Genomic DNA, 26258 nt, shown 5'->3' on the forward strand with positions numbered 1-26258 from the left:
AAACTATTATAATCATTAAACATACATTCTAACATGACTTGTGATTTTGTCACTATACATGAAAGAGAAAATAAGCGGTGTAAAACCATAAATACCACTTATATATTGTTCTTTTATATACCGGTATGTTACATCATGTACTCCCTAAGATAAGTTTGATAAACAATGGTATTTTCCATTCCTATCATATTTTCTTTTCAAATCATGCTAAAATCTCAAATACACCAATTTGGTGAGTTTTGAATCCTATCTTTATCTATTTAAAGCAATATTATATAAATGTAATGTTATTTGATAAAATAAAACTTGAAAATTAAAACTACAATGTATGTACTGATACTTCAAATGATAAAGTCTTTTTTTTGTTTTGTTTTATTTATCACTTTAGCTACAGTAAGGTGGGGAATAGAACAGCCAAATATAAAAATCAGTAGTAGAAATAATCTCTACTTGAAAATAACGCAAGTAATCTCCCTTATTCTTTCTTCTTGGTCATGTTAGAATTGAAATAATATTGGTCTGAGTGGTGTTTATCGCCTATTTAACACCTATTTGTCATATTGATGCCACAAATTAACCACTCAGGCCAACTAACTTCATGGTTGATTCTTACACATGACAGCTCAAACCAGTTTTAAATAGCGGATAACCATCGCTCTGACGAAAATAATTTCTCAAGTAAACTTTTGTACATCTCACCTCAAGAAGCTCTGTGTCAGATCCACTGCTCTGCAAGTATAAACAATAAAATCTAATTCAGATCTATAATTTTTTTAGGATTTTAGATTTTAAATTTTGTAAAAAAATCCATGCCTATTAATTAAGGACAAAAATAAGATAATCTTCATCACACATCAAATGGGCTGTAAGTCTGAGACTTCTTTTTGCACTGAACTTTCAACATTTATCATATATCTACTGTTTTATGTGATAGAACGACTTGTTTAATAGTGTGTATATCTGATGTAAAAATTAATGTCTGAATTTTAGAAAATAATTCTTTCAAATTGCTTGTATTAAATAAATATGTTAGTAAAGTGCCTTTAATATATGTGAAGGCGCGTATCCGAAATCAGCGCTAACTAGATAAAACCCTTTAAAAATATTACAGTATATAATACCCCAATTTCCTGGCTGCTTCCTGTATTCTCAATACTGCTACCAGACAGTCTTGCCTTGATCTTGTCAATTTCTGCCCTACATGACTGCAGATTAACCTCTAGTTGGTGATTCTGTTCAAACAGTTCCGCCTTCTCTCGAATTAGCTCCGTTAATCTTTGTTGTTCTGCCATACTGCGCTGTTGTAACTTTTTAACAAACAAAATATATGAGCCTTGTCACAACAAAACCAACATAGTGCGTTTGCGACCAGCATGGATCCAGACCAGCCTGCGCATCCGATCCGCGCAGTCTGATCAGGATCCATGCTCTGCACTATCAGTTTCTCTACTTTTAAAAAGGTTTAAAAGCGAACAGCATGGCTCCTGATCAGACTGCGCGGATGGGCAGGCTGGTCTGGATCCATGCTGGTCGCAAACCCATTATGTTGGTTTTGTCATGACACAGCTCATATATTTATCATCCAAGTTTTACTTTTTTCATGAATTCAATTTTATAGAAACACAAAAAATGAATTATCAGTCCCAAAGAATTAAACTAAGTAAGATATATCACAGAGCAAATTTCTAATCAAGAACAGCACTTAGTACTTAAAACACAGTATGTCATGTATATAGGGAAATCATGCTGATATATGACATTCATAAAGGTAAGACATTTCTTAAGGTAAGATCATCTAACCTTGTCTTTTCTCCCATTATTAACAAGCATCAATATACAAAACAAATGTATCTGTCTACAACATTTGACCATTCCCTTACAACTGTAGCATCATTTTGAAATGGCCAAGATAATGGTTGTATAAACAAGAACTGTAGGAGGAAAGTAAGGCTCGACTATTCAAAAAAGTTGTCACAAGGGTGTTTTATTGAGTATAATAATGCTTACCTATGAATACATAGAATTGACCGAAAAGGTACAAAGGCTTGTAATTAAGATGTTTTATCAAGTAAATCACTGCTTTTATATTATGAATGCATAAAATTGTCTCAAAAAATGCACAAACCCTTCAGTAGTTATGGAGATAACAGCTTACAAGCAAAACTTTACCATGAATTTCTAAGTTGAAAAAGGGGAGAAAAATCAGCCTCAATGCAAGATAGAAGTATGGATCTTGGTCTGTGACCTACAATTATGACCCTTAATGCATATGTGAAGTTTTAAATAAATATCTTTGATAGTTATTGAGATATGTAAAACTTGCATGTACACATTAACCAAGAGACTAAGTAAAAAAGGGGGAGATAAATCAGCCTAAACAAGACACAGATATGAGTGCTTATCAGTGATCATTATTTATGACCACAAATATACATATGAAGTTTCAAGTTTGTATCTTTAATAGTTTCAGAGATATGCAAAACTTGATTGTTAAACTTAACAACAAGAAAAGGAGATTTTTTTAGTACAAAAGGGAGCATAATTAAGTCAAAATACATGGCAGAGTAATGAATCTTGAGATGTGACCTTCAATTATGACCCTAAGTACATGTGTAAAGTTTCAAGTAAATATCTTTGATAGTTTTTAAGACCTTTAACAAAAATTTCTAAGTTTCAAAAGGGCATAATTCTGCAAATATTGTAGGCAGAGTTATGCAACTTTGCAAACTGATGAACACTGTTACTATAAAAAAAGTATTGTAAATTTCAATTGAATATCTCAAGCAATAATTGAGATATTTGACTTTACAAAAAACTTTAACCAACGCAGAAGCTGACGCCGGGGCGACTGCATTAGCTCTCCATATTCTTCGAATAGCCGAGCTAAAAACAACTTAGTAAGAGGCCATTAGAAACTACTTATAAGTATACTCACCTCGATTATTTCATCATTTTTCTTCTGTATAGTTTTAAAGTAAGATTCATGTTTTATATCAGCATCAGTTAGTTGTTTGTCCAACAGTCTCTTCTCCTTGCTATACCTTTTTAAATCCTTATTCATCTAAAATCAAAACTTTCATTTTATAAATATGTACATATTATGTACATTTAATATAATTTATATATACAAGTATATATACATGTATATATATGAACCATTTTATTCACATGAATGAAAGGATGAATAAATGAACAAATGAACAAATAAATGAACAATCAAACTAATGAATGAATGAACAAACAAATAAATTAATTAATCAATTACTAAATAAATTCGCAAACAATCAAATGGATGAATGACCAAAACAAATGACCAAATTACCAAACGAATGAACAAGCAAATGAATGTATGAATGAATGAATCAATGAACAAACAAACAAACGAATCTTTATCCTGACTGTTTCAATCTCAAAATCAACAAGAGGGCCATGATGGCCCTGAGGTCGCTCACCTGTATATAGCCCCCCCCCCGGCAGGGCCAATTTTAGTTCAAGGGCTTTTATTTGAACAAACTTGGTAGACACTCATTAGATGTTTCATGCTAAACATCTGAGCTCATTTGGTTTTTTCAAAGAAGATTTTTAAAGTTTTTACTATACACATATAGTTAAAAACAATGACACCACTAGGGCGATGCCAGTTTTGACCCCAGGGCTTTTATTTGAACAAACTTTGTAGACACTAACTAGAAGATGTTTCATGCTTAATATGTAAACTCTAGCTATTTCGGTTTTTTCACAGAAGAGTTTTAAGTTTTTGCTATACACATATAAGGAAAATCAATGACCCCCGGGGCAGGGCCAATTTTGACCCCAGGGCTTTTATTTGAACAAACTTTGTAAACACTCACTAGAAGATGTTTCATGCTTAATATCTAAACTGTAGCTATTTGGGTTTTTTCAAAGAAGATATTTTAAGTTTTTGCTATATACATATTAGGAAAATCAATGACCCCCTGGGGCGGGGCCAATTTTGACCCCAGGGCTTTTATTTGAACAAACTTGGTAGACACCCATTAGAACATGTTTCATGCTTAATATCTTAGCTCTAGCTCTTTGAGTTCTTTAAAAGAAGATTTTTCAAGGTTTTACTATGTGCATATAGGGAAAATCAATGACCCCCTGGGGCGGGGCCAATTTTGACCCCAGGGCTTTTATTTGAACAAACTTGGTAGACACTCACTAGAAGATGTTTCATGCCAAATATCTAAGCTCTAGCTCTTAGGGTTTTTTTTAAAGAAGATATTTAAAGTTTTTTCTTTCGGTTGCCATGGCAACCAGAGTTCTGCATGGAATTAAATTCTTTGAACACTTTTTAAAGGTGACCACCAAAGGAACATTCCTGTGAAGTTTGGATGAAATTGGCTTAGTGGTTTATGAGGAGATGTCATTTAAAGTAAAAGTTTACGGATGGACGACCGCCGGACGAAAAGCGATCACAAAAGCTCACCCTGTCACTTTGTGACAGGTGAGCTAAAAAGCTGACTTCTACAAAACAACTGATATATAATAATGCTACCATTTTGTTTCAATATCCATAAAAGTGACTTCAACAATAATGTTTGAAGAATTTAACATTTGTATTAGTTCATCCTACTGTGATAATATTGTAAAAAGTGTTCGAGAAATACCTTTTCATTTTCCTCTTCCAGACTTTGTATGATGTCATTAGCTCTCTGAAGACTTGTTGACAGTTCCTCACTGTGAGTCTTATAGCTGTCCAGCTCCTGTTCTAATATCTCAACTTTAGCCTTGTAATGGTCACCATTGTCAACACGTGGCTGAAAGTCAACACACACGCCTTCTATATAGAAATATGATACTGAATAGTTTTCATCTTCTCTCAAGAGAAAGATTATTTTACATAGAGTTCAAATAAGACTGGAAGTTTGTTGCAGTAATATATCATCATTTTTAGATTATATACAATGACCAGTATCCAACTTATTATGCATGATAATGCACAATATTCATGAAAGTTGAAGTTAGACAATATTTGTAATTTTCGTAGGAAATGTTGTAGAATACATAGAACAAATTTATCTGTATCAGAGACCATTAGTCTTCATCTTGTTCATAATAGAATTAGGTTTCATGATGCGCATGGCAATGTTAATGAGCAGACTATATAATGCATAGCCCATGTTCAACCATCAGGCAATCGTTTTTCCTGAGCAGAACTTTACCTCATTCTCAGAGTGGTTCAGGAACGATAAAAGTTCATTTAAGTTTAAGCTTTCTACACATGATATATAATTCTTAAACAAAAGAATTCATGCAGACCATGCATATATAATATAACAATTACTAATTACTGCAATCAACCTATTCAAAGTAGCAATCATGAACAATCAGAATATTCTACAATATAATTTAATGATTATAAAGAATATAAAACAAACAACTACTTACATTTGGTGTCTTTAAACATTCCTTCCATGGGATTTCCACTTTGTCTATAACATCATAATTGTAAATGTGAATAATTATTTAAAACAGAGCTTTTTTGTTTTGTCTGCTTTTACAGCGCACCAACATAATTTAGGTCATATGGCGCCGAAACAGGAAAAATGATTTTGGCTAACCTCAGGTGTTACAAACTTAAGACAACACTAGGGGTCAATACCACCCCACCTGCTGGAGCTGCATACACTCCAGTAGTTCAAACCCATTAAGTCACTCTTACCATTATGCAGGGATAAACAGTGGCTGTGATTCTGATGCCTCTGTCCTTAAAGGCATATCCTCAGCTTTATAATCACATTAAAGTAATTCTAACTGATAATTGTAATGAGCTATCTGGCTGTCATCTGAGTGTTTTGTTAGAATATCACAGAATTAAAAGGAAGTAGATCAGAATTTTTTCAATCAATTATATATTTAAAATTTACTCTGGATTCACATACATAACAAAATAGTCTATGTAAAACGAGGGCATTTTATTGCATTTATAATGGTCAGTCATTTGTTAGAAAATCCATATTGTACTTAAAGTGACCTATAATAATGATAATGATATATTATGATCATAAATATACGTGAATACCTACAGTGTTAAGACAGACAAACAATACCTGGTGCAGGGTTTGTGGGATTTTTCTGCTGTTTTAGTTCTGTATACTCCTTGTAGAGTTGATCATATTTCACCTGTAGATCACAACACTTGTCTTTATTCTCGTTCAATGACTCCATCAGGTGATAGGACTTTGTTGTCCATGTGTCTGAAACAAAAACACATAATGCAACCATTAATGAAATGCCATCATAGTTAATATCATGTCTGCTTTACACTAACATTCATTCTGAATAAGGGAGGAAACTTAAGTTTTGATTTTGATTTTGTTAGTAAAAATATGGCCATTTCTGATAATGAACAATGAAATTAGGAACTGATAATCTGGTCCTAGTGAAGTGGACATTTTCTAAATACAGTCGACTTTCGTTATCTACAAGTCATCGGGACCGTCTAAAAAATATCGAGATAACGAAATGTCGAGATAAACATATTAGGGTTTGAATAAGGCAGAAACTGATTTTTACAAAAGACATGTGCATACCTTATGTCAAATAAACTATGATATCCCCATGTCTTGTTTTCATAGGCCTAGTAAATATTTAACAAAGTAACATTAGCGGATGTTTACCAGCGGAAATACGGGTGTCTGTGATAAAAATACATAGTGAGGTTTACTCAGTAATACACCAATAAAGTGAAAACATTGTTATCAGGGTGGTTGATCCGGATATCCTCCCGGGCTAGTTATCGGATCTTTCTCGAGATTGTTCGACCACTGATTGATTTAGTGGTGATGTTGTGAAACAATATTGCAACGATAGCGTTTCTATACTTTCACTTTTTCATTTACATTTAAAGTCATAATGAATTGATACAGTGTTCGAATATTTATAAAGAACGTATCATTCACTCATTTTGGACTTTAGTCAATCAACACGTTAATAGATTATTTTTTATAAAAACAGATAAACTTGTCACAAACATAATCATCATTATGATGCGCGCTATTGAGCAATAATCGTCTAGTTTGTGTTTTTCACACCTCTGAAGGGAACAGATGAAAGAAAACTATAAGTCGAGATAAACAAAGGAAAATAGTGTGAAAATAATAATGTTGGGGCTGAAATTTTACATCGAGATACTGAAAAAATCGAAATAAAAATATCGAGATAAACAAATATTTCCAATATAGATAAAGAAGGAAGAAAATCAGGACTTTCAAAATTTCATCGAGATAACGAAATATCGAGAAAAGCAAGGTCGAGATAACGATAGTTGACTGTACATTATAAATATAAGGAAGCATGACAAAGTAAGCTAAAGTTTTATTACATACTAATCATACATGTATAGAATCATAAACATTATTGAGTCAGTACTCTTTCTGGTCATGATTAATTAACCATAAATGTTGCCTGTATTATGCAAAGAAATACTTAAATTGTACAAAAAAAATGACCTAATGTCCCATAAAATTTTGAAATGTTCTGTTGAACAAGACTGGTTGATAGAATTTTGTTATTTTCTGAATATTATTTTGTTTTTTGCTAATGTAACATGTTAAACTTTGAATGGACTGTTCAAAAAATCAAAGCAGGGCAAATCCATTACATTAATTCACAAGATTAAGGGTTAATATACTTTTCAGTTTATATCTTTGACTGAACACTTTCACAGTATGGTATTATGTAGACAGAAATCCGGTCTTGACACCAGTGGGTTGAAAAACAGACACTTTGACAACTATGCCATCACTCCCCTTCACTGAACATTTATATGTAAGTTATTTGAGCCGCGTCACGACAAAACCAACATTGTGGGTTTGCGACCAGCATGGATCCAGACCAGCCTGCGCATCTGCGCAGTCTGATCAGGATCCATGCTGTTCGCTATCAGTTTCTCTACTTGTAATAGAGTTGGTAAGCGAACAGCATGGATCCTGATCAGACTGGGCGGATGCACAGGCTGGTCTGGATCTATGCTGGTCTCAAACGCATTACGTTGGTTTTGTCGTGACGCGGCTCATTTTATTTTCCAATGTTACAACTTACTTATAGTAACTTGATGTTCATAGTTATCTGTTTCTAAACATTTCACTCTCTGTAGAAGTTGCTTGTTCTCCTGTCTGATATTTTTCAACATCTCACATTCTCTCTGTCAAACAAAAAATACAATCATATACTGATATACTGAAATATTATGTAAATGAATTCACAATGTTTCTTATATGTCAATGATCACTGAGTACAGCACTTTTAAGTGTTGAGAAATGAGTACCGCTCAAGCTGGGGGCATGAGGGTTGGGGTACTTATTTGTTATCCCTCATGTTCAAACAAACCGAGTCTGCAATTTTCACGTCATTTTTCTGTTTTAAATGATTCTGAAGTATCACTTTTTCCCAGATATAATTACAGCTTATATGTCTTGATAAATGTATAAAAATACAATAACTCTTAAAATAATGAAATTCAAAAGAATACATGGGATACTTTTATGCATTATGCATTTTTATTATGCATTTATCTACTTTTCTACAATATTCGAATGGGCAATAGCCCATTGCTATGGGTAGGGAAGTCAATTCCTTACTGCTAATAGAAAAAGGATTTAAACATCAAATTTGAACATTTATAAAGTAAGTGAGTATTGTTTATACACTTTTCATTATTATTAAGATCAATTTGCATATGAAAATGTATATTACATTGATTTTACCCAAATTACGGGTATCGTTTTGTCTGACCATGATGTGCACTGTTCACTATTCAGTCATTAATTGTTTTGGAATTTTCCCTAGAAATTATAAATGGTTTTATCCGGATTAAAACTAGAGCTTTTCACAAGTGCAGAATACCCCCAACATGCACTTGTCAGAAAACATATTTTTAGTTAATCATTTTGCATATACACCGATTATAGGAGAATACAGTAGTTTATGGATTTAAAAATGATTTAGAATTATTTGTCCTACATCAATAATATAAATTAAAGATCCTGTATGTTTTGTGATTGATATTGTTACTGTATGTATACAACACTTGCAAAAAGTTAAATATGTATACTGGGGTCCTACATATTACCGGACAAAATATGAAGATTTTTCGCTGTAACTTTTATTAAAAACCATGAAAAACACTGAAATTTTACCCAATTGATTTTAGGTTCCTAATTCACGTAAAACTGACCTTATCAAACACGAAATTTAACATTTTGACTATAAAATGTGTCTTCAAAGTGGGGCATTATTATAGAAAAAAAATCATGTAGAAAACTCAATTTACTGGACATTGTGTTTCATAATATTTTGAAGTCATGAATTGAAATTAATCTTTTAATAATCTACAAGGAGAATACTCCAATTGAATGGCAAGGTTAAGATACTGGAAAACCCAAAGATGTCACTAAAATAGACACAGTATCCATGCTTGTTTCGAAGAGGCCTATTTATGGGATGTAATGGACATTCACAATTAGTCCAGTCATTCTAGCCCGAAAATGGCCAAAGGTAGAAAAAATTGCAAAAGAATTTATTTGCATGTTTTTAAGTATTTTTATATGTGTAGAATAACGTGATAAGGGTTTAAACTGTTTTGCTTAGGCGGAAAACACTCAAATATTTGAAATAAAACATGCCTTAAACTTTTGCTAGAATTAGACTGAATTGACAGAGCTTGTTTAATTTTTCTATGTTTTTCCGTTTAAATTGTTCGTTTCATTGTTTTTGAGCCATTAAAGACAAAACATGTTTGTAGAAACTTGTGGTTTCATAAACTTGGCCATTTTTAGATCATATTTGTCATATGTCGGGGGTAAAATATTACCCCACCCACTTTTTCAGCAAAGACAACACGTTCTCAAGTTTTTACTTTTAAGATACTCATTGAAACATATCATTCAGTTGATGTATCTAAGTGTTATTCTTTGAAAGTAATAATAAACAATAAAGAAACTAACTTTCAACCATTTTACTACATTCATGACAAAAGGGTAGATAGTTTACTCCACCTATTTCAAAAAGAAATATTACAATAATTAAAATACAAAATGACATAAATTATTAAAATCTCTATTGTACACAAAATATATATCCTTTAGACTTGTTCCCAATTGATTTCAAAGTTCATTTTATTTTTAAAGCTTCATTTTGATTTTATATCAAATGAAATTCATATACATATATATCTGCAAATAACCGTCAATTATATAGATAATTTTGGTCGCTAAAATTAAAGCTACAATTCAAATTAGTTACATTTTGTTTGTCAAAAGGCTATTACACAATCAAGGTATATGGACTATAAATGAACGTGGTCAATACAGAAACTGTTATTTTTACAAAACCAGGATTTGGTAGGTATGTAACGAAATTGATTCGTTATGAAATACGATAGCATTATAACATACATATGAGTAGATTTATCATTATTAGTGAGACTTAAATATTTCAACTACAGCTACAAAATAAATATATTAAATAAGCACTTGTATGCTTATAAATTACTAGAATGCAATTGAATTACATAAAACAATAATATAAACACACCACATTTTTGTTTTACTTGAGCTTTATAGAAATACAGTCTCATACAAATATATACTGTATTTATATAGTATACAAGAAAATACAAGTTTGGTTGTTAAATAAAAACATAAGTTAACCAAAACTGATGTGTATACGGTAATCCATTACAACGTACATATGAGTTAAAGATTTCTAACAATGTTCTTAATCCTCTTACAATGCAAATGAATACTAATACAAGGTTTTCGGTCTTTGACCATCACAGTTATTCAGTTTTCAGACACATCATCGTCATTCTCATTAAGGGCGGAAGAGTTCGAGCAGGTCCCCCGACAGGCCCCACAACCTTGTGAACAATCTAATCCATGTTTCCTACACGTACACCGTTTTGAATCACAGTTCTGTCTACAATTACATCGTACAACTTTGAGTAGAGGTTCCGGAGCTGGCAGAAGATGTGTCCTTATTGGATATAGTTTGTTGTTAGTTACTTCCCATCCCCAGTCTACAGGATTTAGTTCATTATTTCCAAGCCATATCTGAGTCTGAAGATATGTACGCAGTGTGTGATACAAAAATGCAGCCGTGGTCGGTGGTAATGTCTCTACTTGGACGGATGTTTTGCTTGTGCATACCTTTTGTGTAAACTTACGGAACCTCAGGATATCAAGCCCTTCTAAAGGAATACCATTGTTGAGAAGAATCAATGCCTGCTCACCACGAGTTGAAATCTCGTTTTTATCTGGCTCCGCTCCATTGAATATCTCAATAACAGGTCTAAATTCGGAACTGGTTCTGAAAAGCTTCAGTACTGCTTCTTTGCTTAAACCATATATAATAATGTGTTCTATTCGCCCAAGCACAGCAATACCCCACAAGTCATTTCTCTCTTTACATTTCCGAATAATTGTATCTTGAAAATCTAAAGTTTTAACATCCCACACATCACCACCCCTTTTCTTTTTGTTTGATTTAGCATAATTTGTGCAGAATAAGCAGTCAGATTTTATATTAAAGTTCTCTTCTGATCTCAAACGTCTGCTGTTCTCTTGGTCATCCATCATGTTGTGCCCTACAACATAAATTGAAATATTAAAACTATCTACATAAGAGTTGATTAAAGACCGAATTAATATAAAGTATTGGCTTGTGTGGCACCAGTAAAAAATCACCCTCGGTTTTGAATCATTTTTGTTACATTTTTAGTTCTTTGTGATGAAATGTTTTCATCATATTATTTAGCTATGTACTGTACATGCAAGATGGCGTGAATTGTGTTGATATTATATAACCAATCGTTGACAGTCCCAATCAAATGGGGTCTGTTATTGTTTTGCTTTTATAATGTCCTTAGAAGGCATATTTTTTCATATCGTAATAGAATGTCTATTTGTTAGTAGTCATTGGTTTAAAATTATTTAATAACGTAAAATAATAGAGCATACCATGAACATGAATGTAGAAGGCAAACGCTTTTAGATCTGCTTGTCTTGCCAAAGATTTTACATGATTTTACACACTATGTCTGAAAAAACAAAACAAACAAAGCATATAGAACCCAGAATCTGGTTTTCTTTAAATAATAATAATAATAATAATAATAATAATAATAATAATATTTTTCTTTAATTGTATAAACATTAATCTTTATGATAGAGATAGATAAAGAGTTGCCAAAAGCTACACCTATAGCTTAAGTTTAATTGTTATATATATTCACCGACAATAAATGGATATTGACGGGAGCTGGCTGCCAAATTGGGGTTGCATTTTCTGGGAACAACTCGTTAGCAGCCCCAATCAAAACAAGTTTGCTATTCTTTTTTGCATGTTTTGCTTTGCTAAATTCTCATTTTCAATGTTTGTTTTATGATACAGAGCAATTGATTTTATTCTGAAAACACATCACATACCTTTTATTCAATTGAAATATGATCTTACCTCAGATAATACTACACGTGACTGCTTTATTGTAACACCTCATTAGAACCAATCAGGTTGATATTTCTGCAAAATACAATATGAAAATACATTAAATGGTATCAGGAGTAGTTAATTATATTTTTTTATTTAATTTCATAGACAATAGCACACGTTAAAAATCTAACCAAAACACACACTTACCACTGCTTTAAGTTCCTACAGTTCAGCCCACACCTTCATTTCTCAAGTTCACATGTCTTTTACCTGAGAGAAAAAATACTTTTATTACTTTTATTTCTATACAGTGGCTTGGTATTATTTTTTACTTTTATATTAAGCTTTCATATCCACGAAAATAGTTTACTACACATAAAAGTATATATGAAATGACAGCGAAAGCATGAGAATATAACTAACTGAATAGTATTATATTACTTAATATTGTACATTGGTAACATTATTAAAGTATCTATTTTACCTTTAAACGTTTACATGCACGTAACGAACCAGCTTCAAGTTAAAGACTTCTCCTGCAAACTTATTTCACTGGATTAGTAAGGTCAATCTAAAATGAAACAAATAAAAAAGTACTTTAAACTTATTCATTTAACATGCATTATAGACTTATTTAGCCAAAGCTTTGTCATAAATCGCAAAAAAAAAAATTAAGATTTATTTTCTAAATTTCCGAATTTTGACCCAAACACGCTTCCGTAGTTTAATTGTTTGTGCAGACTTTTATTTACCGGTTATATAAAAAATGATTTTATACACAGGAATAACATATATTTTATATAAAATAATTGATCATCTGCTTTCAACAAATTTATAGGGCCAAAAAGAGATATTTAACCTTCATTTGATGCATAATTATGTATTGTTCATTTCTCTGCTGTAAACTCGATTTTGGCTTAAATATCAAAGGTTTTAGACATTGTTTAATGTTGAAATTCAAAATTTATAGGAATTATTACAAAAGATAACTTACTTTCTTTTATATTTCTAGTAAATGCTTACCATCACACCAATTATTGTTACTGAAAAAACACACCGGCCTGAGTCAACGCATCCGCCATTTTATATGATTTCACGTCACTTAATGACGTCATATACACAGAAAGCACCTGAATGGTGTACTATACAGGACATCTTCAAAATGTATTATTTTCGCCATTTTCATTGTTGGATTTTTACACTTTCCCCATTGAAATGAGGCTTAAAAATAACATTGTGTCTTAATTAGGCATTGTTACGTACGATGCACAAGGAATTAATTCTTTTGCAATTTTTTCTAGGTTATAAATAGAATGACTGGACTAAATATTAACTCAATTATCGTATTGATTCATCATAAATCAGTAAACGTAAATTTTGATATTCATTTCTAATTCTGTTCTTTGTCATACAATTTCATTTTGGTCATCGTGAAGCAAGTGAAATCCAGACAATATATTTTATTAACATTTCATAAAGAGTTTCACTCTTGGTTTGAAAAATCGGGCGTGACCTGTTTCCTAATGTGGTTTTTACTTTGCATTTCCCTATAAAATACAACAAAGAATACTGTCTGGATTAAATTTGGATATACTTTTTATTATTAAAATATGGTATGATTGTCTTGCTAAGATAATGCAGAGAAGATATAATAGTAAAACCTGTCTTAAATAATCCATTTAGGGCCTCAATATTCGGGCATACGCAAAACACATAACTCCCCCGCATGACCAGGTATGAAATAAAATAGTAAACGAAAGGGCATGTAATTAAATAAAAAACTGAATCAACGATATGTACATGAGAGTGGTCTTGTTGTTATTTACTTCGAAATTGAAAGTGTGTGTGCAATTCAGACCGGATGGCTTTTGATTTGAAACAAAAATAAAGCAATATTAAACAACAATCGATTTTGTCCGGTAAACTGTTTGTCCGGTAAATATGTAGGATCCCAGTATAATTATGCAAATGAAACAATTTTCAAACATCGGAGAATATGGAAAATGTGTACTGCAAATATTTGTGCACATTATATTTAATCAGTAAATTACATGCATTCATTTCTTATTGGAAAATTTGACTTAGAATTTATAGAAAATAAATTTCAAATTACCTCCCTTTATTTACATGAAATGTTAAATTGGGTAATATCTTTATAAATAATGCTTATTGGAACTTACAATATTGACAAATCTTAATTTGAGCATCATATTTATGAAATAAAACCATGAAAAAAGTGTGTTACAGGATCTTTAAAGTTTGGATGACTCAACTTTCAAGGTATTTTATTTGTATTCTTTGTTAAATAATTATTGTAATTCAATGTAATTGTAATAAGTAACAAGAGTAGAGTGTTCACAAGTTTATAAAGTGTGCACACTACTGTGCTTTCATACAATGATATTTATTAATCTGTGAAGTTTCAAGTCAGTAGCTATAATAGTAATTGAGCTATGGAGTGGACAACAAATAACCAACAAAAGACAATAAATGCAGAACAATGAATGGGAAAATTATGGTTCTTGTGCATTGCACTTCACCACAATGAGATCTATCCACTTGTGAAGTTTTAAATCAGCATCTGTAATAGTATTTGACTGGAAAAGAAACTAGGCAAGTTATGCCACAGACATTGTTCATAGTGTAAAAATGAATGAAAGACAATAACTCCAAAATTAGGGAAGGGAGTGTTACAGTGCTTATTTACACTGCACTTCTACTCAGTGAGATCTATCTTCCTACAAAGTTTCATGTTGATTCCTTTTATAATTCTCAAGTTATTTCCCAAACAGATTTCAAAGTGTAAAAAAGAACAAAGGGCAATGACTTCAAAATTAGGGAAGGAAGGGTTACGGCTCTTATTCACCACACTTCTACTCATTTAGATCTATCTACCTACAAAATTTGAAGTTAATACCTCTTGTTCATTCTGAGTTATGTCCAGCACAAGAAATCTGCAACAGGTTGCCTGTCAGCCCAACCAACCGACTGGCCACCAACTGACTCAACTATACCCCCAAAAACTTTGTTTGTCTGGGGTATAAAGATGTACAAGTCCATTTAAAATATTATCTTATTTAGTATGGAGAGGTTTAAGTTACATCTTTCCAAACAAAAAAGTTACCATTTGATCAATACTGAATACTTTTAAATGTACGAAACCAACCTTCATGTGACTTATTTTCCTGTTGCAAATAGTTATATGCATATGACTGTTGTATTCTATGACTACCAATGAATTAACTAGATTTAAATTTGAAATTATTTCATTACTGTACATAACAAATAACTTATTAAGATAATATTCTAGTTAGAATAACAACCTCAAGGGCGGCATTTTCTTCCTTTGACACCTCTAATAGTTGTTGTAGCACACACAGCTGAGATTCCAGCTCAGAATTCTCCTCTACTTGTACTTTCATTTGTTCTAGAAGATTTGGCAAGTTACGAATAATTCTCAGACGATCACTTATACGATTACGTATAAATCCTGTAAGTAAACAAACAATAATGTTAAATGTTCTTTATTTGTTACATAGACATTTACTAGTACTGCCTGATATTATAACAAATAATTAAAAACAAGACATGCTACATCTTGCTAGAATGCTTGATGGTAAAACAAGAGCCTAGATAATGTAGGAATTCACAAATAAGAACATTTCATTCAAAATACATATACATAGCATGGTTTATGAGTTCAACATGTGTGAGGCTTCACTAAATTCCTTTAGTAGTACTAGTTTGAAGACTTATCTTACACACCAAGCTTTAACCTAGTATTTTTCTATGTCCACAAAGGACCATTATTCTAATTCATTCAAAACCTATGCTTGATATATGTGTCATAGGGAGTGACCTCACAGATGTGTGTTTTCAACCAAATGTCTGCTATATGATGAGAAATTAAGTCATAGAAGAAGGCAAAACTTTAGCCAAAGTAATAAGAGAATGACAAACATAAAGATGGATAAAATATAAAATTCCCCTCTATGCAAGGATCCCTGACCTGTTTAATTCTAATTATCAGATTAGTGGATACAATTCACTACAACATATTTGTTAACAAAAGATCACATGTCAATGTTTGTGGTTAAATGGACCTTTCCGGTTTTTTGTAGCGGAACATTTAGCCACACCTTTTCCATTCATTGCTAGGTCAACTGCTCACAAACAGTATCACAAACATCATAACCCAACTGTTCTTTTGTGCAAACCAGGTCAACCAATGACTATATATTATCTCCGTGTAGCTATTGGATAACAAGTTAGCCAATTTACATAAAATTCTAAACACTGGAAAGGTCCATTTGTTGTTATTCAAATGAAAGGTCAAAGTAGGGATCTATCAATTCTTCAAAAAATCTCTAAAATTTTAAAAATGTCAACACAAATATTACTACAGTTAGGTGTTCAAAGAAAAGAATAGGTGTAAAGGCAACAAAGGATTACCAGAATTCATTATAATATCACAATTTACCTGGTGGGGGGTCTCTGGGTTCTTTCTTTGTAACATCCTGATAGACATGGGGATACTGATACTCCAGGATCTCCAGAAATTTTTTGTAACCATTTTCTCCTCTAGTCATCAAAATCTCTACCAATTTATCTAAAATATTGGAAATAAGATAGTGTCTTATAAGTAAAAAATCAGTTTATCTACAAACTCTCTATAAAATATACAGTTTATCTACAAACTCTCTATAAAATATACAGTTTATCTACAAACTCTCTATAAAATATACAGTTTATCTACAAACTCTCTAAGTGTTGATCTAATAATGATGCTGATAATATAAATGTTAAAGTAAATGTACGTATATACACTGCTGTCCCAATCAATCATTTGTCAAAATTTTATACTTTAAACTTCAAAAGAATTATAATATCTTTAGAAATCATGTTCATAGAAAAAAAAGCAAAGTTTATTTGCATAATTTTTATGTTAAGATTCAAATACAGACTCAAATAACTCTTAAATAGGTCATGAATATTCTTCCTGCTACAGCAGTTTTCTTATCTATTTAGTTGACAATTTATAAATCGTGATATATAATAAACATTAACTAAATGACACAGCAGAGTGGCTTGCCAAGTTTATATCTCTTACAATTTATGTGTAAAAGAAAAATGCAAATGAACATGAAAGCCATGCCATTGATAAAATTCTCAAAACCAGCCAAGTATCAACACCAGATTATAACTTATAGATTTATACTTAGACAAAATCTAAAGTCTACTTTGACCAAGACACAGATGTCAAAATTGCTTTTTTTATAAAAATTTTAGGTTACTATTTTATTACTCATTTATATTCATAATGAATATGATGATTGTTCTGTAAATACAGATAATATTAGTTGTATGTGGTATAATTGTTACAATAAAAAGACAATATGGTCATAAGTCACTCAAAAAATAAATATTTGATATATAAAAAGATCTGATAGAAAACTTATCTAATGCTTTAGTGAAGATCCTTGCTACCATTATGTTCATGTGAAGAAATAATTCATAAATAATTATTTTCTTTAGTCAAATGGAAATATTTAGAAGGCTCTCATACATGCAGAAAAAATACAAAGATGAGACACCATACCATCCAGTGATGGTACAGTATATGTCAAGTACTAATCTTTCAGTTAAGAAACATAAATTATTAAACAGTTTGGGACCTTTTTAAAATTTCTTTATTTTGAGCCTTGGTGAGTCCTAAAAGAGGCCTAGACTATGGCTGTGACTCATTCAAAGGTTCATGAATGGAAGTTATTTTTACATTTTCCATATTAAGTCATTTAACATTACAAATAAACTAACCAGAAAACTTAATCACCATCATGTATGAATCACTGATGTACTAAATAAGAAGAAAGTACTTGAAAATTATGACAACACTGACCAAACCTTGAATAAATGAGATTACCAATCCTTCAAAATGCTATAGAAAAAGAATTTAAAGTTTCCTGACCTTGTTTTTTGTGAGCTAAAATGCATTTTTACAAACAATATTATGTTTATTGAAAACATCGACTTACTTGCCCTCTCTCTGCGATTATGATGGATGCATTTGTTTGTTATAACTTCCTTATCATCAACTGTTAGAACATCTTCACTAATAAGTTGTTCGAGAAAGTCCTCCGCTACAATGTACCGACTAAACAGATAGAAATTCTTCTGTAGAATATCCTGGTAATTCTCCTCACTGTCACACATTGCTCGTGTTATATCTTCAGATATCCTTTCAAATAAATTGAAAAATAAAAATTTTAAAAACAGCTTCTTCTATCATTACTTTGAAACTGTTTAAACATTATTTGCCAGTAAAATATTTTATTCAGATGCTCATTCATGCCTGAAATAATGCACAGAGGGGACCCTGAGGTCTTCATCCACCAATTAAGCTGGAAACAGTTGCCATATAACCTCTACTGTATTGCTGCAAATAAAACCAAACTAAAATAAATTTATCTCATTAGGTAAAGTTTTGATCTATACCTTCAGTTGTTTTTGTTCACAGTCATTATATTTCTTTTTCATTCATATTCTAAATCAAAAATCAAAAAATGTCCTTCACTGATCAAATACAATAGATATCTGATAACCAATCTTTATGTTATAATTCCATATTGTTTTTATCATTTATTGTAGCCATAAAATGTCCTCTTTCTGGTATCATATATCTCAAATCTATTTTAAACTTTACTTCCACAATGAAACATGATGCGTCACTTTGTTATAACCTGATATATGATTCACACAGTAAAGTGAAACTTGCACACAAGATATATAAATGAGCTGCGTCACCACAAAACCAACATAATGGGTTTGCGACCAGCATGGATCCAGACCAGCCTGCCCATCCGAGCAGTCTTACCAGGATCCATGCTGTTCGCTATCAGTTTCTCTACTTGTAATAGGGTTTGTAAGCGAACAGTATGGATCCTGATCAGACTGTGCAGGCTGATCTGGATCCATGCTGGTTGCAAACCCATTACATTGGTTTTGTCGTGACGCGGCTCAAATACTATCTTTCTTTCAAATATCAAATTCATAACAATACAGAAGATCCTGCATCCCTTACTCTTCTGAATTTATAAAATGGACTTGTCTGCCTTCCATTTCTAGGACACACTTCCATTATTAATTTTAGGGATATTTAGATGATGATTTTAAAATAGGCCAGTCAAACATATAGAGCCTGGTCAGACTTAAAAGATGTGCAGACTGGCCTTTCTCTATACTGGTCGCATGTAGGACTAATCACTTTCAGTTCATGTAAAATAATCATATAACATTTAAGAATTTGATAAAATTTAAAAGTAAATTAAAGACCCCTAAATGGGTCTTTACTTACAACTAGAACTTTGACATTATTAACCCTTAAATCAAACCAAAGATGCTGTACACCCTGGGCCCAAGTTTGGCAGTAATCAATCTATTGGTCTGTGGTGAGTTCAAAAAAGTTATGTTTTTTCATTCTGTCTTAAATTTACATAGATAAACATAACAAGAACTGTCGGAGGACAGAGATGCTTGACTATTAAAAAAAGTTGTCACACTTTTAGGGTGTTTCATTGAGTAAAATAATGATATATAATACCTACATAGAATTGTCCCAAAAAAGCACATTCCCTTCAGTAGTTTATGATGGAGATACCAGCTTACATGCAAAAACTTAACTAAGAATTTCTAAGTCGAAAAAGGGGCATAAATATGCAAAACAGTAAATTAGAGTTATGGGATTTGTGCCAATCATGTTAGATAATCATATAGTACAAGTGTGTAAAGTTTCAATCCAATCACTTCAGTAGTTATGGAGATACCAGCTTAAACACAAAAACTTAACCAAGAATTTCTAAGTCAAAAAATGGGTCAAAGACAGAAAAGTCCGGGTTGCATAATTATGTATACAAAATATCATGAGGCTGTGATGTTACTTAAATTTTCTACCACTGTCTGACCATTGATGTTGAAAATTTAACTTAGTTGGTAAACCGGAAAAGAATGAGCATCAGACCTGAAATGGAATCCCACATATGGGACCACAGTCAAGTCAATGCTGTGAACCACATATCAAGAGGCTGTGGTACGTAGTTGCTGTGAAAACTATTACGAAAATTTCCTACTATCTATTGATCATTTATAATGTCAAAATTTAATGTTGAAAATTTAACTAAGTCGGCAAACAAGAAGTGGATGAGAGACAGACCTGAAATCGAATCCCACAGTATGAGACCATGTGTTGATGCTGTATACCAAATATCAAAAGGCTGTGATAAGTAGTAACTGTTGCTGAGAAAACTGTTACGAAAATTTCTTACTATTGACCATTAATGTAGAAAATTTAACTAAGTCGGCAAACAGGAAGTGGATTAGCGACAGACCTGAAATCCAATCCAACAATATGGGACCATGTGTTGATGCTGTATACCAAATATAAAGAGGCTGTGATAAGTAGTTGCTGAGAAAACTGTTACGAAAATTTCCTTCTATTGACCATTAATGTTGAAAATTTAACTTAGTCGGCAAACAGGAAGTAGATGAGCGACAGACCTGAAATCGAATCCCACAGTATGAGACTATGTGCAAATGCTGTATACCAAGTATCAAAAGGCTGTGATAAGTAGTTGCTGAGAAAACTGTTACGAAAATTTCTTACTATTGACCATTAATGTTGAAAATTTAACTAAGTCAGCAAACAGGAAGTAGATGAGCGACAGACCTGAAATCAAATCCCACAGTATGGGACCATGTGTTGATGCTGTATACCAAATATCAAAAGGCTATGATTAGTAGTTGCTGAGAAAACTGTTACGAAAATTTCCTACTATTGACCATTAATGTTGAAAATTTAACTAAGTCGGCAAACAGGAAGTAGATGAGCAACAGACCTGAAATCGAATCCTACAGTATGGGACCATATGTTGATGCTGTATACCAAATATCAAAAGTCTGTGATATGTAGTTGCTGAGAAAACTGTTACGAAAGATTTTTTCCCCGCCCGCCCGCCACCCGCCGCCAAACATTCACCATACTATAAACAATGATCCGCCCTTGTTTCTCCCCCTCCAGGCAGGGCCAATTTTAACCCAAGGGCTTTTATTTGAACAAACTTGGTGCACCAGTGCAACCCGGCCAAAATGGGGCATAATTATACAAAAAAGCAAATCAGAGTTATGGGACTTGTGCCAATCATGTTAGATAAACCCAGAGAACAATTGTGTGATCCATTCCCTTTAGTTGTTATGGAGATACTTACACACAAAAACTTAACCAAGAATTTCTAACTCGAAAAACAGGCATAATAATGCAAAAAAGCAAATCAGAGTTATGGGACTTCAATCCATTCCCTTCAGTAGTTATTGAGATACTTGCTTACACACAAAAAATTAACCAAGAACTTCTAAGGGGAAAAGGGAAATTATTATGGAAAAAAGCAAATAAGACTTCTGGGACTTGTGCCAATCATGTTAGATAATCACAGAGAACAAGTGTGTGAAGTTTCAATCCATTCCCTTCAATAGTTACGGAGATGCAAAAACTTAAACAAACAAGAGGGCCATGATAGCCCTGAGATCACTTACCTGTATAAAGGCCTCTGGAGCGGGGCCAGTTTAAACCCTAGGGCTTTTATTTGAACAAACTTGTAAGACACCCATTTATTAGAAGATGTTTCATGATGTTAAGTTTTTACGACACACATATAATGAAAAACAATGATCCGCCCTTGTTTCTCCCCCTCCAGGCAGGGCCAATTTTAACCCAAGGGCTTTTATTTGAACAAACTTGGTAGACACCCATAAGAAGATGTTTCATTGGGTTTTTTAAAAGAAGATTTTTAAAGTTTTAACTATACACAGTCATATAGTTAAAAACAACGACACCCCTGGGGCGGGGCAATTTTGACCCCAGGGCTTTTATTTGAACAAACTTTGTAGACACTCACTAGAAGATTTTTCATGCTTAATATCTAAATTCCAGCTATTTGGGTTTTTTCAAAGAAGATTTTTTAAGTTTTTGCTATTCATATTTAAGGAAATTCAATGACCCCCGGGGCGGGGCCAATTTTGACCCCAGGGCTTTTATTTGAACAAACTTGGTAGACACCCATTAGAACATGTTTCATGCTAAATATCTTAGCTCTAGCTCTTTGAGTTCTTTAAAAGAAGATTTTTTAAGTTTTTACTATATGCATATAAGGGAAATTCAATGACCCCCTGGGGCGGGCCAATTTTGACCCCAGGGCTTTTATTTGAACAAACGTGGTATCCACTCATTGGAAGATGTTTCATGCAAAATATCTAAGCTCTAGCTCTTTGAGTTCTTTAAAAGAAGATTTTTTAGGTTTTACTATATGCATATTGGGAAAATCAATGACCCCCTGGGGCAGGGCCAAATTTTGACCCCAGGGCTTTTATTTGAACAAACATGGTAGACACCCATTAGAAAATGTTTCATACTAAATTTCTAAACTCTATCTCTTTGGGTTCTTTAAAAGAAGATTTTTTAAGTTTTTACTATATGCATATAGGGAAAATCAATGACACCCTGGGGTGGGGCCAATTTTGACTCCAGAGCTTTTATTTGAACAAACTTGGTAGACACTCACTAGAAGATGTTTCATGCCAAATATCTAAGCTCTAGCTCTTTAGGGTTTTTTAAAAAAAAGATATTTAAAGTTTTTTTCATTCCATTGCCATGGCAACCAGAGTTCTGCATGGAATTAAATTCTTTGAACAATTTTTAAAGGTGACCACCAAAGGAACATTCCCGTGAAGTTTGGATGGAATTGGCTTTGTGTTTTATGAAGAGATGTCATTTAAATTAAAAGTTTACGGACGGACGGAGGAAAGACAGACGGAAGATGGACGGACACCAGACGAAAAGTGATCACAAAAGCTCACCCTGTCACTTTGTGACAGGTGAGCTAAAAAGCAAATTGGATTTATAGGACTTGTGCCAATCATGTCAGATAATCACAGTGAACAAGTGTGTGAAGTTTCAATCCATTCCCTTCAGTAGTTATGGAGACACTTGCTTACAAGCAAAAATTTAACCACGGACGCCGACGCCGACATGGGTGACTGCATTTCCTTGATTATTCTGCGAATTATTGAGCTAAAAATGGTCAGTTACAAAATAAGACTATTATATTTAAGGCTGCTGTATACAAAAGTTGATGATCCACCTTTTTATTTTAGGGTTCTCCTTCCGTTTTCAGGGCTAAAAAAGATCAATGCCCTTTAAAGCTGAATGCCTCCAGATTAGTCAAAATATTTCAATAAAATCAAACTTGAGAAATATGTACTACGATTTTAGGAAAAGCAAAATGATTCAAGATTCAAATAATATTTTATATGTTATGTGCGGTTTATAACTGATGTTACAGTATTTACAAATATATTTCTACTGCATTACTAACGCAGTAAGGGCGATTTATGCATATTTTGACCACTTTTTGGTAATTAACATGGGTTGTAAGTGCCATTGATAATGTGTAAATTGCTTCCTTTTGGTTATTTCACAATATAATACATTTAAATACATTTTAAAAATTTTCAAGAAAATTAGTGTGAATTTGGACGCGTGCTGCTTTAAGTTGGACAAATGTTTAGCTTGGTCCTATCCTGCTAGCTTATATCTTACCCCTGTGGTTTTGAAAGCTAACAAGCTATTTATCTTTCAAATATAACAACTGAAATTTGTTCAAAATAATTAATTTATATGACAGTTAATTCTTTTTTATCAAATTCCATTAATTTGTTTTTCCTTATTAAATAAATTTATGTAACAAAATGACATTGCTCTGTTTTAAGGATAACCAAAAAGAAAGTCCTAATACATAGAAGATGAATCAACTAGCATTACAGTTGAAGTTGTTCATGTGTGATGCTCACTGAGAGAAAGCATTATTTGAGCCCCGTCATGACAAAACCAACGTAATGCGTTTGCGACCAGCATGGATCCAGACCAGCCTGCGCAGTCTGATCAGGATCCATGCTGTTCGCTATCAGTTACTTTACTTGTTATAGGGTTTGTAAGCGAACAGCATGGATGCTGACCAGACTGCGCGGATGCGCAGGCTGGTCTGGATCTATGCTGGTCGCAAACCCATTATGTTGGTTTTGTCATGACACGGCACATTTTATCTTTCCTATATCAACAAGATTTTCTGTCAGATTACATCGTAAGTAGAACATTCTACACCTTGTGTTAGTAAATGCTTCTGTAGGCAGAAACAAAAACATTTGCCGGTAATTAAAACATAAGTCTCAGTGAAAATCCAGACATATAAAGAGATATGAATTCATAAAAAATACACTTCAAAATCAAAAGGTTTAATGTGTAAATGAAAATTGTTCAGTCAAAGTAGAAAAATATGTTGACAAGGACATCAAGCATAATTTTAAAATATTAACAGTTATTATTTACAAAGATAAAGAAACTTAAAAAGACAGATAACAACAGCACTTAAATAACCTCTGTAACTTATTTCTTTAATCTACATGTACATAACATATATATTTTGGTCATATTCTTCATCTTAACCCGTAACCTGCTGAATTTTTTAAATAATGAGTTTGCCCAGGTTCCATTGTTGTAATTGTCTGTTATTCATTTAGAGTATATCAAAATAAAAATAAAATATCAGTCAGCCATTAGTGTTCAACATCATTTGATGACCAATAAAATCACTCCAATTTTCAAAAAAAAAAAATGCCCTCATAATCGTACAGACAGGCAAATTTTGTCACTTATTCATAAATTGAACACCAATGCTGATCCCTACCGGTTGCTTTCTTTGGGGTTCTTAATTGTTAAAATTTCACTTAATAAACACTAACACATACAATTGAGCCTCGTCATGACAAAACCAACATAGTGCGTTTGCTACCACCAGCCTGCTCATTCGCTACTTGTAATAGGGTTTGTAAGCAAATGGCATGGATCCTGATCAGACTGCACAGATGCGCAGGCTGGTCTAGATCCATGCTGGTTGCAAACGCACAATGTTGGTTTTATCATGGGGCGGCTCAATTGTATATGTTAGTGTTTATTATGTGAAATTATGGTCATCCTGGTCAGGCTGCAGGTATTTGCAAGCTGGCCAGGCTCTATACCGCTGTCAGAGACTTAACTACTTTTGCTTCTAGTAATAAAAGGGTTAACATGAATATTACAAAAAAGAATGTAATAGAATAATAAAGCAAGATGCAATGATCAATAATCTAAAATATATCATCTGCAATTACATTTCTGTCAGGATTTTATACATGTACTAAAATTTTAGGTCATAAAGTCATCACATGAACAACACCTAAACAGCCAAAGCCAAAAAAAAACATAAATTAACTACATCATGTACTGTATCATTCAACTCATGTGTTTATAATCCATTCAGTAATGTAATTTGAAGATGTACACATCATTCTACTCAACTAAAATTTTTAACTGGATATGTTATGTCATGTACACCTTCTGAAAGTTTCTCCATTTTCCACCCCAGATTATAAAAATCTTTTTAATTCTGTAGGAAAAAAAAAGATTAAATTTATGTTCCACCAATTATTTCATTTTCAGTATTACTTCAACATTGAAATTTTAATCATATAAACATCATAATCAAGTTTAAATGAAATCAGGCTATATTGGTCTATAAAATGTTTATAAGGTTTTCCTTACATTTAACCTAGATTTGGAAGGTCATCCAACTTTGAAATCAAGGAAGTTTCAACATAGTTGGGCAAAATGTGTGATAATTTATGTGAAGTAGGGCAATAATGATCATTTTTAAAGTGAT

The 26258-nt window shown here is 32.5% G+C and overlaps 2 protein-coding genes and 1 long non-coding RNA gene across 11 annotated transcripts in view; all 3 read right to left on the minus strand.

Annotated features, from left to right (window-relative positions):
- Positions 1-26258, minus strand: part of LOC132757314 (caspase recruitment domain-containing protein 9-like) — a 46452-nt gene that overhangs the window by 17391 nt on the left and 2803 nt on the right. For 8 of the 9 annotated variants that reach the window (XM_060748567.1, XM_060748563.1, XM_060748560.1 and 5 more), the window contains exons 2-11: positions 18492-18694; positions 16937-17065; positions 15780-15946; positions 8068-8170; positions 6075-6221; positions 5413-5456; positions 4632-4781; positions 2936-3061; positions 1122-1307; positions 700-729 (exon numbers count right to left, since the gene is read on the minus strand). In XM_060748567.1, the coding sequence (XP_060604550.1) occupies positions 700-729; positions 1122-1307; positions 2936-3061; positions 4632-4781; positions 5413-5456; positions 6075-6221; positions 8068-8170; positions 15780-15946; positions 16937-17065; positions 18492-18669 (1260 nt within the window). In that variant the 5' untranslated portion in view covers positions 18670-18694. Of the gene's footprint in view, positions 1-699; positions 730-1121; positions 1308-2935; positions 3062-4631; positions 4782-5412; positions 5457-6074; positions 6222-8067; positions 8171-15779; positions 15947-16936; positions 17066-18491; positions 18695-18951; positions 19137-26258 lie in introns of those variants that run through there. The other variant, XM_060748561.1, reaches the window with a different exon arrangement.
- Positions 9852-12494, minus strand: LOC132757311 (uncharacterized). The gene is made up of 2 exons (XM_060748559.1): positions 11985-12494; positions 9852-11611 (listed from the first exon to the last, which is right to left on the minus strand). The coding sequence occupies exon 2, from the start codon at positions 11601-11603 to the stop codon at positions 10809-10811; it is 795 nt and encodes a 264-aa protein (XP_060604542.1). The 5' UTR covers positions 11604-11611; positions 11985-12494; the 3' UTR covers positions 9852-10808.
- Positions 12508-13783, minus strand: LOC132757313 (uncharacterized). The gene is made up of 3 exons (XR_009629431.1): positions 12941-13783; positions 12664-12726; positions 12508-12546 (listed from the first exon to the last, which is right to left on the minus strand). It is a non-coding gene; the product is annotated as an uncharacterized LOC132757313 (long non-coding RNA).

This window comes from Ruditapes philippinarum, unplaced genomic scaffold (assembly GCF_026571515.1).
Source record: "Ruditapes philippinarum isolate M1 unplaced genomic scaffold, ASM2657151v2 ctg3234_1_1_1_1, whole genome shotgun sequence".
Lineage (NCBI taxonomy): Eukaryota > Metazoa > Mollusca > Bivalvia > Venerida > Veneridae > Ruditapes > Ruditapes philippinarum.

Excerpts from the sequence above, each read along its gene's own strand:
- LOC132757311 (XM_060748559.1), bottom strand. The coding sequence starts at position 11,603 with ATGATGGATGACCAAGAGAACAGCAGACGTTTGAGATCAGAAGAGAAC.